The sequence below is a fragment of the Antennarius striatus genome, chromosome 14 (assembly GCF_040054535.1).
Source record: "Antennarius striatus isolate MH-2024 chromosome 14, ASM4005453v1, whole genome shotgun sequence".
In the NCBI taxonomy this organism is placed as follows: Eukaryota; Metazoa; Chordata; class Actinopteri; order Lophiiformes; family Antennariidae; genus Antennarius; species Antennarius striatus.
In genome coordinates this window covers 12,705,769-12,722,873 of record NC_090789.1, presented here as the reverse complement: position 1 = coordinate 12,722,873, position 17,105 = coordinate 12,705,769, and the positions used below count along the sequence as shown (strand labels likewise).

Genomic DNA, 17,105 nt, shown 5'->3' with positions numbered 1-17,105 from the left:
GATTTTGCCCTAATTCGATGTGCCCAGAATAAGAAGCATTCAAGAGACACAGAAGTTTGAACAAAAGTTAGATTCTGTTGTACAGTTCTTCTGAGTTATCCTCATTCTTGAAGTCAACACTAATGCACCTAATAAATTTAGTATATGGTTGAAGAATTATGATAAGCAGTGCAACACATTGACATCAGCAAATCAGCCTATTGTATCTCATCTTTTATTAGGCAAATATAAGATCCACACACAGAATTAAAGGTCAGAGGCAGAATTCAGTCAAAACACGGGGTTTAGTCCAAAATCAGCAAGGTTTTGTTCCTTCCAGAGTTAATCAGATTGAGGCAGAAGTACATAGAATGTAGCCGCAAGAGGACACAAGCCGGAGATATAAGGCTGAGGCAAAGTCAGAAAGCAGGCAGTTAAAAATCCAAAAATGCAGGTAAACACAGGTAAAAATCCAAAAATTCAAAAACATCCAAAGGTGGGATACAAAGCAAGTAGGAGCACAAAAATAATCTGGTAGATTTAAACAGGATGGTATACATATTCAGGTAAATAAGAAAAAAAAAAACAGTTGTGGCAGAATGACCAGACTCATACCTGACTGACTGGCAGACAATGCTTGAGGGAGTGGCCGCGGGTGAGTCTGGAGGAGTGGTGGTAAAAGGTTGACCAGTGCTCTTTGAAGACTGGGGCAAAAAAAAAAAAAAAATTACATCCATGTGATATAATTAGTTTGCCCATTGTATGTTAATGACACAAAATGACTGCGTTTTCATTTTAGCAACTATTCAAAACATTTTACAGCATGGGTCAGTATTCACTAATTCAAAAACAAAGTAATAAACTAGTGGCCGATACTACTTTGAATATATTTTGACAAAAAATATATACTTGGATGTATCTGAAATTGCGACTTTCACTGGTCTTTGTCTAGTATCAGCAGGCAGCTTTGAAAACTAATCCAACAACACCCAGCAGCAAATTTATCAACTAGTTGCTGAGCATAGTGAAGGATTTGGCAGCTAAAAAGCTGTTACAGAGTTTTCTGTAAATGTGTCAATAGACACAAATAAGACAAATGTTCAAACGAGTATGAATATTGAACACTAACTTTCCTGACTTGTCAGTCTCACAACTCATGATATTTTTTGTAGAAATATAAATAAGCTGTATGGCAGCTATATTAGGGTTAGGGTTATTATGTATATTTTATAAAGAAAATGTTGTATAAGGTTCTCATTTATTTTGTGTATAATGTTATTACAGTGTACTAAGTAAAAGAAAACTTTCATCCTTATTATCATAAAGTTATCCTTATCATGAGATGATACGCCGATTATGTGAAATGTGTTAATTCTATATTAAATTAATTCTACTTCTTGTTTGATGACTTTTTTCTGTTCCTCTTGTAAAAAAGGTGAGTACTGTAATTAATTATTTGCAGTTGTCATAATAAAATGTTTCTCCTCCCACTCAGAGCCAATGCGTGCCTTGCGGGGTCTGACGGCTTCTGAGATCCAGCCCCGGCAGCTGGTTCTTCAGTGGGAACCCCTGGGCTACAACCTGACCCGCTGTCACACCTACTCCTTGTCCCTGTGTTATCGCTACTCCATGCCGACGGGGGGCAGCGGAGGGAACAATGCCACTGTTAGAGAATGTCTGTCCTTGGATCGTAACACGTCTCATTTCACGCTAAGAGACCTACCACCCTTCCACTCGATCCACGTCCGACTGGCGTTGGCAAACCCTGAGGGCAAGAAGGAGAGCAGAGAGGTCACCTTCCAGACTGAGGAAGACAGTGAGTTGGCTTTTTATTTTTTTAATTGAAAAGCAGCACATGACTAAAAGATGCTACAGCTTGTGGATATTACGATTTCTGCTTCTTGTTCACATCCAATTTTCAAGCTGAAGGCCACCAAAACTAAAACTTAACTGTTATGAACTACACATCTGCATACCTACCCAACCCATCCAAGCCCTGCTTTTGACCCATTGGGTGAAATTTCTTAGTCCTAAACAGTGTTGCACCTTTATCCTTATTATAAGAAGTGGATGATGAATTGTTTTAAAATCCATATAAATCAGCCAAAACAAACAAAATACTGCATTCAGTGTAAGCCACATTTTCCTGAAGAGTAGATGTGAAAAGATGTTATTTAGGACAAAATCTCCATTGTAGCATCCAAATTAGAATTGCCTAATCTGGTTGAGATCTTGTGCCATTGTGTGTGCACAAAGTTCAAACTCTTATTACAAGAATGCTGCAACATTTGTGTTTTGTAGATGAAGAAACTTTACTAGACTTTTGATTTTAAAGGTTCTATTAATGTAAGCCAAGAGTTGTTTGATATACTGTATGCATTAAAACAGTTTTCTGTCATAGTTCCTGATATCTGGCTTGATATATTATTGAAGTGTAGTTTTCATTGCATGCTCCTTCATGCTCAGATAATTATTGTGCACCGCTCACACAAATCCATGCCTTAAGTCAGCCACCACCAGTGAAAAAACACAAATATTGACTTACAAAATAAGCTGGATCAGCATAACTAAATGGAAGATCAGCCCTTCAAATGGAGTCCAATGGAACATTAATCAGCTAGAGCCCTGGCCGGCAGCAAAATGGTAAAATGATTTTGCTTATCCATGTAATAATATTGTCCTGTGTACATCAGCAGATTAGACTCATTCTAATGCAAATTCTCAGAGGGTGGAAGCACAGAGGGTCAAACAGGCATTGTTATGTAGAATAAGCAAGACTTTTCAAAGTAATTGAATGCCACAAAGGGATATTCTTGACCGAATGGACCGAGTGCGAGGGACTTTACCAATATGAAGTGAAATCTCATCTAATTTTCTTCAAATTGCTTTTTACCGTTTGCTATAAGAATTATATTGTTTTATATCCTGTTTCATAGTAGTATTTGAAAATAGAAGATTTTTGAGACAACACTCTTAATAATCCACACCTATGCATTGCTTGTCCTTTTTCAGAAGTAAATTTACATAAACGAAACAACATACAGGAAGTGGATGGTGCATTCATTTAGTTCAAACAGTTTGGAAATGACAGGTTAAAACAAGTGAATGTGTGTGTGTATGTACACACACACACACACACACACACACACACACACACACACACACATATATATATATATATATATATATATATATATATATATACACACACACACACACACACACACACACACACACACACACACACACACACACACACACACACACACACACACATATATATATATATATATATATTAGAAAGCCTTATTTTTTCCAACTCTTTCCTGATATTTTGAATGTCAGGACACGTAGAAAGCCCTGCTTTTGAGCCACTGAAAGCTAGTTTGACAAGCTGACAATCCCCAATCCCCCTGTCACAACAAGAGGTACCATCACCCTCACAACTACAGTAATTGAGCCTCAGCTGGTGACAGTTCCTCCTGCCTGCTTCCTATTGGGCTCAACAATCAAACATGGATGTTGCGCTTTTTTACGCTGTGTCTCTGCTGCTTGGGGGAAGCAGATCTTGCTGTCAGGAATTTGAATTTACATCAGGATTTTCTGCCTGCGTGCTTTGCCTGTGTTTGTTTCAGCTACTGAAGCTAACAAACGTACAAGCATAGAGGTCACCTCATTATTTTTTTATAAATAAAAACCACAGGTGCTTCATTTATTATGCATTGGACACATTCTAAATCCAACACACAGCCATGTGCAAGCAATAAACCAACTGATATTCCTGTATGTGAGGTAGCAGTGAAGATCATTTTCAGTCAGCCCCCAGGAGAACACAGCTCTAGTATAAATACACTGCAATAAAAAAAATAAAAAAAAAGGCTTAGTTATACAAAATAATTAACGGAAACAAAATGGTAGTTTACAAAAAAGTAAGGAACCCTAACCCTAACGCTAACCCTAACCCTTTTAGAACCATTTACAGTTTGCATTATATTTTATGTTATATTCATATTTGACACACCCAATTAATATATGAAATCTAGGGATGTGATGATGCCACAAACAGCAAGCCTGAAAATTAACAGAACAGTCAAGTCATTCTAAACTAGTTGATTTATGTATGCATGTACATGTATGTATGTGTTTATTTGTATGTATGTAAACTTTTGTTTTTGAGGTAAGTTTGAAAAAGGTTTCTGTCCTCATACATCTTTCCCAAATAATCACTGTACATATGGATATGCAAAACAATTGAAAACACTGTATAACACAAATCTATAACATTTGATGGCCAAAACACAACAAAAATGCACACGTTTCTGGATACTGAAAAAGGAAGTTTCACTTTTGGGAGGAAAAGCGAAATTGCAATATCTAATCAGCATCTTCTCTTATTAGTGATACTCATGATGCAGTATAGCTCTTGGTGTTAAAAGAGAATCTATGAGAAATCATCCCCTTAATTTGTGAGATAATTTGTCTCTTTTATTTCAAAGTTCATTTTATTTTCAATTGTGTTTTTTTCCTGCCGCAATAGGGGTTATTTAGATGTATTGGATACATACCCATTCTGCAGTATCTCTAAAACAAGTGTATCAGATCATCTAGATGTAGATAATGATGGATGATTGGGTTGCAATAAACTTGATGAGTACAATTTAATCCTAACTGGTAACTGAAAATAGGAATTTGAAGCTTAAAATACCCATTTAATGTGAGAGAACAATGATTTTGTTATTTTTATTATGCCCATTTTAGTAGGAAAATTCAATAATCCTTTCTTCTTCTTCTCCTTTTGGCTTTTCCCTTCATGGAATCAGCGAATCAGTTGCGTCCATCTAACCCGGTCTTCTGCATCCTCTTCTCTCACACCAACTACCTTCATGTCCTCTTTCACTACATCCATAAACCTCCTCTTTGGTCTTCGTCTAGGCCTCCTGCCTGCCAGGTCAAAACTCAGCATCCTTCTACCAATATATTCACTATCTCGCCTCTGGACATGTCCAAGAAAATTCAATAGTCCCAAACTGTGTAATTGAAGTTGTACTAAAAAGAATAGGTAGTCCAAGCCTAAAACTACCAGCCATATTAACAACTTTTAGCTTAAGCAAAGTCTTTATTCTCATTTTCTTGCATGTTTGACAACTCTTTAAATCCAATGCCAAAAATCTACTGTGAACGATTAGACCTATTCAGTCTCAGCTGAGTGTGCAAAACTTCAGTTTCCAAAAAAGATGTGCTCTTCTAAGAAGAGGCATCTTATTAAACCAGAAAACACAGAGTGGTAATCAGGCTGTTTACAGGTTGGATTACTTTGCTGTTTTTCTGTCTTTGAGATGCTAAAAAAGACCGTCATCCTTAAAGACATGGTGCTCTGTTATCAGACAGTAGAAACCAAAATCTCAATCCATCCCAAAGCCTAACTGCCAACCAGTCCACAATGTCCTTCCTCTCTGTACGATTTGTAGTCCACTTCTCTCCCTCCATGACCCTGTGCCTTCTTTGTTCCGTTAAATGTATTTTTACCCCCCGGATGAAACTGACCAAATAGTCCATTAACTTTAGTCTCTTGCAGAGTGTTTCTTTCAAAGGATCTTGTTTTTCTTTCCTACTCTAGTTCCTGGCGGCATCGCTCCAGAGTCTCTGACCTTCACGCCACTCGATGACATGATCTTCCTTAAGTGGGAGGAGCCTGTGGAGCCTAATGGTCTCATCACACAGTACGAGGTAGGGAGTCTTGACAGGGAAAAAAAAAATCCAAAACAATGGAGCTAACTTCACATCCAATCCTCTCCAGGTGCAGGAGGTTATTTTACCCGGCTTTATTTTTCCTCCTACCGTAGAACCACTCGAATCAAGGAGGGGTCTCCTCCGCTCATGTTGAAGTTTGATTTCCCCCTGGATTGTTTTTTTTTTTGTTTGTTTCTTTCTTTCTTTCTCGGCCAAACACTGGATGCACACATGAGAACAAGTCACTATAGTAGAGAAGACCCACTTTTCACAGTTCAGGAGATTTACTGTATACTGTATGATCATATAGTAATGAAGCTGAGGCACAGACTGCAGGCTGTACTTACATGGGGGACAACCACTGTAATTACTTATTTGCCTAAGAGATGCCTCCACAAGGGGGCAAGTCTAAATGTTTCTAATTAATTATTGAAAGCCCTATAACAACTTGCAGACCTTTATGGTCTGGGCTTTGGAGCTTTTTTCTGCAAGTAGAAGTGAAGTCCCACCATGGCTCAAAAATGGTCACCTAATGGAGAGATAAACCATTTATAAGTAGGAGCATGAAATTGAAGAACCGTGCTTGAAATGGAACAGGGAAATGATCTCTACATACACACATGCTTTAAACTGCAACTGAGGCCCTGTCCACACGATGACGGATTTTTTTTTTAAAACACAACTTTTTAAAAACGCATCGAAAACGATTCGAGGGCCACACGACAGCGTTTTAAAAAAAATCTCCGTCAACACGTAAACGCAGACGGCTATAAGCATGCTAAATCATGTGGTGGCAGTATTGAGTCAAATTTTATCCAATAGGAATCCTCCGTGTTTTGTTGTCACAACACACTGGCCCATAAATATGACGTCACAGCGGTTTTCGTCGCAGGCGAGACGTCAGCATTTTTAAAAAGTCCCGGGGATACGCTGTCCACATGACAACCCAGACCCAGCGTTTTTTTAAAAATCCACCTCGGCCAGCGTTTTCGAAAAGTTGCATTTTTGTTCCGGATATCTGCGTTGTCGTGTGGACGGAAGGCGTAAACGCAACAAAAATTTTGCCTTTTTAAAAAATCTGTTATCGTGTGGACGCGGCCTGAAACTATGCTGAATTTGCATTTCTTGAGACAGATTCTATTATCAGTGTGTCAAAAATCTGTTAAGATTGTTTTTATCATGGGAACAAACAAACTTTTACGCTTACATCAATGGCTTCATTTGACCAGTGGCTCAGTCAAACCAGCTGAGAGCATAAAGTGCAGGCATCTCACCTTTCTCCAACATGTGGCACCTCCTAATGCCAGATCACATTCCACAACCTGTGGAGTAGTAGAAGTGGTTGTCTGCAGGCGGAGAAGGGTTTATGTTGGGGCTCCTTCTCCCCCGATGCCGCTTTCCAACATGTAGGCAGCTCCACTCGTTGGTGGCTGCCCTCCAGCAGGTGATAGTCTAACAGGGAGCTGTAAGTGGCTTGTGAGAGACATGGTGCGCTGGCAATCCTCCCGTATTCCCCACCTGGTGAGGGATCACACACAAAGTCCTGATGTTGGTGGTGAGTTGGCTGTAGGGGCTGTCTTTCCTGAAGATGCTCCCACATCCCCGGTCATCGGGACTCCATTGTGAGGCACGCCTGCATGAGTGGGGCAATGATCATGCCATTCCCTGGAGCCACCGTTACCGATGTACAGAACATCCTGAGCTCCCATCCACAGCCAGGCAACAGGCTGAACTTTTAAAGCAGGATTTTAGACATCTTTTTAATTCCATCTCACAGTCCCAGGTGACAGTTTTTATCTCCAGCTCCACTACCACTTACGGCAGAGGGATAGGCACGTTCAGCCAGCTGCTTAACCTCAACACCTGGATGCAAATTTTATTGAAATACAGAGCACTCCTGCTGAAATTTTACCTGCACCTTGTGATTTTATCGTTGATCATTTTAACAGTAAATTGAAGTCAGCAGTGGACTCAGTAGCTCCACCAGTAACTACAGCAATAAAAAGAAAATCTACACCTTCATGGAGAAAAACACTAGGAAATCAATAAACTGAAAAGAAAAAGCAGGAGTGCTGACAATAGTTGGAAGATGAGTAAACTGACTGTTCATTATGATACTTCATGCCAACAACTCTACAATACAGTAATGCAGTCAAAAAGTCATACATTTTCCATTTCTCAAAACTCATCACCAACCATAAAAATAACCCCCGGTTACTCTTCTCCACCATCTTAAAGGTATTGATTTTAATGTTCTGAAGACATTATCAGGTGATCTTTGTGAAAACTGTGCAGACCACTTCAGAACTAAAATAAAGGACATCACATGCAGCCTATTATCCAAGACTGTTTTGTCTGTTGACATACCTGGACTAATGTCCTCGCCTGAGGGAACACTGGAAAGTTTTTCTCAGGTTGATGCAAGGACACTTGGTTGAGTTTTCTCTGAAGTGTGTATATTTGTGTTTATATGTGTCTGGTTTAGAGGGTGGGAGGGAGGGGTGTATTTTGGATGTTGCTTTTATTTTTTAATTAATTATTTTTTATTTTGTAAAGCACGTTGTTGCTCTGTAGTGCTCTCTAAATAAAGTTGATTTGATTTGAGTATCAGGGACATTATGCTATTATTCCTACAGTATTAATGTATTATTTTTAATTGTTATTTATTGTTGATACCAGTATACACTTGTATTGCTACTGTGCTCAGTACACAAAAAAAGCTTATGGTAAGTCAGATGATAGGAAATATTCAGTCTTTTTCCTGTACGTCACATATGTCTTTTTCTATACACATCCATCCTTAGGGGCCTCACCTGTACAAACCCCCATTAAAAAATAACCCATCTTGTCACTGGAACAGGGTGAGCCACCATTAATTAATTATCGCTATAGGCACCTATGCAGCATGAAACCAACAACATGTTAGATTGTTCAGACTCTCATGTTAATACCACAGATTTCACAGTATATGCTTCATCAAATGATCCAGAAAACTGCTGCAAATTCAGATTAGTGTTGCAGGACGAGGATGTGTCGTAGAATCTACTGGGGTCTGATTATCAGCAACTGTCTCCAGCAAAAGATTTATTAGATCAACCATGGGAGACAACATTTTTTTGCGGCCGTCCAAAGAAGATTAATTTAGAAGCGTTTTCCCACGAGGGAGCCTTTAAATAAATGCCCATCTAAATTCAATCTTTCAGGATGGGTGATAAATAAGCCAGGCTGTGACTCATATTACTGTGAGTCTTGAGGCTCACAGAGGAAGATTTGTTGTGACGTAACAATGGTAAGAATAATGGCTGCTGTGGTGAAAGCCAAAAATCCAACTTTATATTCGAGATATTTCAATGATATCCATAAACTCACGAACATCCTGCAGTAATTTCTCAAAGTTATTTCTTTCTCTCTGAATCTTTCCCTAAAGATAAGGGGGAAAAAATGGACGAAATACTTCCACTTACAGCATTTTAGCTCGAAAGAGACATCGTCGTGTGCATATTAGCAGGCAGATTTTTGTAGTTAGCGAAATGAGGGTTTCCTCATATTGTGTTTGTGAAAATAGAGTGAAAACTCATAATGTTTTCCCTGATTGTAGATCAGCTATCAGAGCATTGAGTCATCAGATCCGGGTATTAACGTGCCAGGACCACGTCGTACGGTGTCCAAGCTGAGGAACGAGACGTACCACATGTTCTCCGGCCTTCATCCTGGAACTACATACCTGGTGTCAGTTCGGGCCCGTACTGCGAAGGGATTTGGCCAAACAGCGCTGACTGAGATCACCACCAACATCTCTGGTGAGGCTTCAAGATAGCTGTTGTTTCTGCTGTGCTATGTTTGGTTGTAGCAGTGTGTGGTTGTGTATGTGCAAATGCATTTGCATGAAAGTACATGTTGAGTCAAAAGTGTGGTCTTGTTGTGCAATGAGACTATGCATATACTGTACTTGATGAATTGAGTCATGATGACTCAAATCTCTCAAATTATTTCCAGGCAAAAGCAAACAAAAGTTCAAGCGAAGGCTCCTGCTCCATCTCTCTTCAGGCACTTTTTGATTAAATTAAATTCATACCTTTAAATTGTGATATTATTATAATAATCATTTATTCTATTCTCAGCCAACGTTCATCTGTTCCACTTTACGAAATAACAGGAGACCTGAATTGAAATGAACCGTAAATGTTCTAACAGATTGGGTGAGTACAGCATTGTTCGGTCAACGTCAATGCATACGGATTCTTTTTATCATTCAAAGGCAGCACAGAAGCTGAGAAATTAGAAGTGAGTAAAAAAAATATGCTGGTGTGAATCTTGAGATCAGTCTGGAAAATGTGTCTGTAGGGAATGTGAAACACTGTCATCTACAAACTGTTATCTGTGAGCTGTTTCACTAATTGTGTTTACTCAGATGAAACATTGCATGCCATTGTAATGTTTTCCCCCAAGAAAAGAGTCATTCAAGGGTGTGGATTATTTGTCTCTTTCAGGAATCCATAGAAATGTAGTGGAAAAATAAGCTTTCCAAACAGCTCAGCAAATTTCCCTGTTTTCTTTTTATGGAAATACATCACTATGAACCTTTTGATGCTGACTGAAGTGGAGTGTTGAGCTGAAAACCTGGGATTCTGATATTCCAACCTTCCAACCAAATCTCCTGTCGCTGAAACACCTGAGAAACCTCTGTTTACAACAGTCTGCCAGAAATCTAAAGAGAATTTAGACTTATGCAACTCATTAGAAAAGGTTGAATAGTGTGACATTTTGTGAACATGAACCAACCTAAACATTCTCTTTGTCAATGTGATCTTAATATGTGCTTTTGACATGTACTTTGTGGAAACACTTTACCCCAAAACAAGAATCCACTCATTATATACTCAGCCCTACACAGATGGAATGTCAGGTGATTTTTTTTTTAGTTTGTCAAACACTTGTGGAGCATTAGAACAACATTCAGTTGGCGCATTGCTTTGAATAATTAAATAAGCAGTTTTTCAAATGTATGAAGAACAGCCAAAAGATCAAATTAAAATCTAAATTTACTGAATAAATCCTACTCAGTCAGCTACCTATCCTACACTTAACCAAGTCTCCATCTCATAACTGGCTGGAGGAATTGCATACCTCATGTGGTCTGGGAAGATCTCAAGATGACCCAGAAGTGACTGGAAATTTTGCTGCTGAGATAAATATTTGGGATACCTTCCTCGATAAATAGCCACTATGACCCAAGTCAGGATAACAAGGTGAACTTCCAGTTGCTAGAAAATATCATATTTATTTGAAAAGACATAAATTCACCCTTAACTCTACTTAAGTCATTGCCAATCTAAAACTTAAGGTGTTGGCCTGTTTCTCGAATACAGATTCATCAGTGCATTAGAGATTGTTTCCATTGAGCTTCGTATATCTAAAGCTTTTCGTTTCGCTGCCCATCAGAGGTTGTCCAGATTAGCAAGACTGTGCATGATAGGGTCAAATATCTGTTTTACCACATGACCTGAAGTAGATTTCTGTAGCACAAGTTGCTGTGTACAAACCAACTAACAAGCCTGTTTTATGATTGGACTGTTTTTATGCTATAAAAACAGTCCTGCAGAAACTTTATTGTCTGCTGTCAACACATCAGACAATAAAGTTTCATTCCTCAGTTTTCTGTTCTGTTTCACATTGGTCCCTCCTTTCGTTGGCTCCTTAGCTTCTACCTTTTGACTGCTCCCGCTTTCTCCTCCACCTCCAAGTTCACATCTTCCAAACTAACGCCTAAAACAAGCGTCTGTTTTAGCAAGGTGAGGGGAGGTGTTAAGTGAGAGGGTTGAGGTTAAATTTTAAGAACTTTGAAAGAATGTAGATGTTTTCAGGCTCTGGTGGAACTCTTTACATTCAACCCAGTTTGTTACTGGACTGCCTTCTCGTGTGATAAGTTTCAAAAATCTGGTTTTCTGTGTATATATATATATATATATATATATATATATATATATATATATATATATATATATATATATATATATATATATATATATATATATATATATATATATAAATATATTGTAAGATTTATAAATTTTGTGAAATTCTTTCATATAATAAATGTATGACATTGCATTGCGCCTGTTAGCATATTGAATAGATAGTTTTGCAATGCTAAAATGTCAACTACTGTTGCAGTTGCAGTTGTGATCTATCGATTGGTACACAGAGTTTATAGATCTCAGTATGTAATTACATATTGTTTGCACACCTATATGAAAGAGAGAGAGAGAGAGAGAGAGAGAGAGAGAGAGAGAGAGAGAGAGAGAGAGAGAGAGAGAATAGTAGATTGAGGTAAAGCAGGACATTTTGTACTTTTTACAATACTGTACTCCAACTTAAACGTTTAACTACCTGCTGGCTTTTGTGTATGTGTTGTGTGTGTGGGGACAATGGGTGGACAGATTCCTCAATACTCCCCAATTTGGTTTTTTTGCTTTTTGCATTTGTTTGTTTTGTTTATCTTTTGCTCAGGACTGCTCAAAAAGACATTGAATTTTGATTTAACTTATGAACAGGCATTTCTGAAAATTTGCAGAGATAGGACACTCTCCAGATGACATGATAGAGGCAAATACAAGGTATTGTCCTTAAGACGTCTTGGATAACATCTACATTTTTTCGGTAAAAATTACACATTGACACTAACATAAGCTGTAGCACACATTAGCATCTGATCTGGATCCAAGTAATATACTGAAAGCTGAAATCACTACAGTGAGTTAAAAAAATAACATTGATACAGACTGAACTGAGATTAGATTGTCACTGAAACTCCGCTGATTCAGTTTGGCATCAAATCAAAATTTGCTAATCTAGACCCATTAGTGAAGTTTAGTTTTTCTAAATAAATATCAAACTAATAATGATACCAATGTAATCCAGGTTCTAGATGCAGGTTTCATCATCCAGGATTCACCTGAGGGTAAAACTATGATCGGACTTTTGGTGTCGGACGCAACGACATAATGGTGGCACTGAGGTGCGTTGGATGATGTTTCCTTTCTCCAGTGATTAGTGAGTTAGTTATAACCTATAGCCTGATCTGATTTAAACTAGAATGCAACCTTCATGATGCTTAACTGAGAATTGTCAAAATTAGCAAAGATTACCAGAAGGAACATCATCACAGATTAAACCACAGATGTAACCAAATATGCAGCTTCACCCAGCATGGCCTCACAACCATCTCTGCCTGCTGAAAGGGTGAATGAACAATGTGTCATCTTCTGGCAATTTGGGGGCGGTTGAAAGTTAGTGCCAGCAGTGTGGACTATAGGAAACTTGTTAGAAAACTCTGGAACACCCTGCCTGTTAATTATTATTATTTTTTAAATTACAGCATTAATGGGGTTCTCCCCCTGTATGAGCTAAATGATGTATTGGGTCGCTTATGGATAATTGGTGCTCTGGTATAAGTAGGAGCCAATGTTGGCCGGGTTAGGTTGTTAGTTGATTGATGTTAATTATTAGTCATTAAGACATTTAGTCATTTAGTCAACTGAGAAACACATAAAGTAATCAAACATAAAGTGGTGTGTCAGACTTTTGATTACCAGGAAGCGCATCAGCACATCATCCACACAAGTGCAGCAGAATACCTCAGTGGCTTATACCTCGTTTTATATATATATTGTATATATATATTGTATATATATATTGTATATATATATTGTATATATATATATATATATATATATATATATATATATATATATATATATATATATATATATATATATATATATATATATATATATATACACACACACATACACTCACACACACACACACACACACACACACACACACACACACACACACACACACACACACTGTGTATAAATATATTTATTTATTTATCACCTAAAACATCACCTAATATCTCCTGTGGGAAACAAGCCTCTGCATCCTTTGTTGTCAAGTACAAAACGGTGATGTTACACTAATATTCCTCTTTCATATTTCACATCTGATTATACCACAACAAACACCGGCTCAAAAAGCCCTTGACTCTGATTCATCTACCTTAGACCACACAGCTGTTTTGCCAGTGCTGAGTGTGTGTTTTATTGTAATGACAGTTTACACAAGCAGATTTTTTGCAACAAGCATTAGACAGAAATGTTTCACTTCCATTCCAATTTTTTATTTTTTTTTAGTTTCAGTTTATCTGCTGTTGTAGGGTGGCCATTTGCTTCACTGTGTACTCCAGTTAATTCACTCCCTGTAGTAAACAGAGATGGGAACACTCAACCTCATTGTCCCCAGAGCTTTGCTGAGGTTGTTCAGCTTTGAGATTTGGCCTAATTATATTATAAGGGCCTCTTGTTTTCTCAGTAGTTGGCTGCTGTTTCGAGTCATCATCAGTGTGGGAAGCCTCCACACGTGGTGGCACACAAGGGATGTGTGGGTAATGAATAAAGTTAGCACACTATATTTTTATGTCAGGGTAAAAAAGTTACTAAAACATCCAGGCAGGAGTGAAGCTACATTTCTTTTGAACTCCCAAATAAACAGTTATCACTGATGTTTCACATTGACGATAACACATACACTAAACCCCAGAAATAGGATTTTCCTCAACAGTGTTTACACTTTTGTTGGCTTTACCTCAAAATTCAGTGTCTTTTTCCAACTTCTTTTCTATTTTCAGCACCAGTCTTTGACTATGAAGACATCCCTTCTCCACTGAGTGAGTCGGAGAGCACCATCACTGTGCTGTTGCGCCCTGCGCTGGCAAGGGGCGCTCCTGTCAGGTACAACTAATACACTCTTCACTCCTACGCTAGCTTCATTCAGCGCTCTTTCCTACAGTGATATTTGTATCAGTTGTCAAAAGATCCCTTACAACAATAGTTCTGTCGGGTTGCTGCTGATCAGAAACCGTTTTAATAAGAGTCTGTGAAGAAGCAGACAGGATTTTTGTTAATCTATGTAATGAATGCATCAGATCATTAATTCGGGTAGCATCAGGAAAAAAAATAAATAAACATGATGAAATCAGATCAGTTCTTGTCGAGATTGAACTGAAGCAAAAATTGAGATAATTCACGCCTTGAATCATTGTGTCAGTCAGATTTAGAATTAAAGCATGTACAAACCTGTCCATGTTGACTGGTTGTGTCAGATTCCTTCAGGAAGCAGCAGAGTTAAATGGATGCAGAAAGGATTGAGAAAATATAGTTGTCACTTCTCATAGATATCTGTGAAGATCCACACCTTGGAAGAATTATTGGTACTGTTGTTGGCCAGATTATCACTCTGCATGATTTTTTTATTCTGTGTCAATAATTTAGTAATAAGATCTAACCCTTATGCTGTCAAACTATGTTTGAAACATCAGTTACTGAATACAGATTACATGTAAATTTTCAACTTGGAAACCACACCCATTTCATAACAATATATGCAACATAATTAGGGTTTAGATTTCTTAAATATAAAAGTTTGATGAAGATTTTGGACTTTACACTAAAAATCAACACAGTGAGAAAGCTTTTGATTCCACATATATTCTATTGACTCTGCAATACATCTGTAATGCAAATCAAACATTATCTACATGTTCAACATTTACTCTTTAGATTAAGTCTATTTGTTCACACTTTCATGGTTTTCATTTCTTGAAAACTTCTGTATGTTACAAGGGTTATCAAAGTATAATTGAGTAGTCCTTAATGATGTTTTATGAAATCAAAGCTGATATGGTTGATTAAGTTTGTTAACTAACTTTTGGACTTGTAAATTTCACTCTACTTTTAAATAAATCATCTCAAAAACATCACAACGACCAGTAGTGACATTAATCTTACCCACTTTTGAAGACGAGGGAGGTAAAATATTTGCTTCTGCATTCTCTGTAGTTATCCATTGAAACATATTTCCAGGGAAATACTCCTAAACAAAGGGGGAGGTTACAACCCCCTGGTGCCCCATTTTTCAGATAGCGCCATCTCAGGTGACCTTCCAGTGGACAGAACACTGGATTCAAATACACCTGTTTTTTTGTTTTTTTTCACCCCATCGCAAGGCAACTGCTCCAATGTACAACACAAATACTCCATGTATTTTTAAATCTTTGACAGCTTTGTGTGTTTTAAGTACTAAGCTACTTCCTGTCTTTCACCAGTGCCTACCAGGTGGTGGTGGTTGAAGAAGATGGTTCTCGTCGGGTGAAGAGGAGGGAACTCGGTACCTCCGACTGTTTCCCCACACCAAATACCCACAATGGTCCCCAGGTCAAAGTGACCCCACATTACTACACAGCCGAACTGACTCCCAGCAGTCTGCCTGAGGCCACACCCTTTACCGTGGGCGACAATCACACTTACAACGGCTACTGGAACAGCCCCCTGGACCCGACAAAGAACTACCTCATCTACTTTCAGGCTACCAGCAACTTCAGAGGGGTAAGAATGATTAAGATCCCTGATGAAGTTCCTGCTCAAACACATTGCTCTTATGTTTTAGCAACAGCCTTGACACTCAATTTAGATTTGTGTCAAACAGTCAGAGGGAAGGAGGCAGTACACCAGCAGTCCTATCAAGTATGATGTAGCCTTCCGCATAAAAAAAGGTTTTACTTATTTCCAAAAAAGGGATTTAATGCATTTTAGGTCAGTATTGGGTTGATTGCCTTCTGACAGTAAATGTGGGATGTTAATGTTACACCATTTCTAAGTGAAAATCCCTTAAAAGTCACATTTAACTACCTTTGGTGGAAAATTACAAGAAGAATGCAGGATATGCATCTTCTATAATCACACAGCTGTCAGCTTCCCTCACATCCAAGCTCTTTATTATTGTTTCTTTCGGTAGGGAAAATCAAACTCTGCATGCCAGGATTTAACAGCTTTAAAGAGTGAAATGAGCAACTCCTTGAGCAATTCAAAAAGTGATTGAAGCATGACTAAGGAATATGCTGACGGTGAGCACAGAAGCAGTGAATGTAAATAATATTTAATTCATTGGGTCCATATGGAGCTGATGAGTTTCTGCCTGGTTGCATCGTCTCATCCAGATATCCAGTATCTGGTTTACTGGCTGATGTAGCCTGTGTCCTCTGGGAGCTACGAGATGGGCCACGAACAGCCACTTGTCCAGATAGGGAGTAGACACCCGCATTAACAGAAATCTTCATCATTTTATCTAGAATTGGCAGGGGATTTCCCTATAGCTAGGTACCAATCTCTCCAATTTAAAAGCTTTATTGGCAAAACTGCTCCAAGACAAAACTCCACCCAACACAACACATGTTGATTTCCTCTTTGTTTTTTGTTTGTTTTTTTCTCCTTGGGATATAGTTGTGTCTCAGAAAAGATGGGCTGCTCAGACTGACAGAAAATAAAAATTATTTT

At 38.2% G+C, this 17,105-nt stretch overlaps 1 protein-coding gene across 6 annotated transcripts in view; it reads left to right on the top strand.

The window, feature by feature from the left end:
- Positions 1–17,105, top strand: part of ptprua (protein tyrosine phosphatase receptor type Ua) — a 184,765-nt gene that overhangs the window by 124,672 nt on the left and 42,988 nt on the right. For all 6 annotated transcript variants that reach the window (XM_068333143.1, XM_068333140.1, XM_068333144.1 and 3 more), the window contains exons 8-12: positions 1,475–1,795; positions 5,597–5,706; positions 9,308–9,509; positions 14,402–14,504; positions 15,878–16,157. In XM_068333143.1, coding sequence (XP_068189244.1) covers positions 1,475–1,795; positions 5,597–5,706; positions 9,308–9,509; positions 14,402–14,504; positions 15,878–16,157 — 1,016 coding nt within the window. The remainder of the gene's footprint in view (positions 1–1,474; positions 1,796–5,596; positions 5,707–9,307; positions 9,510–14,401; positions 14,505–15,877; positions 16,158–17,105) is intronic.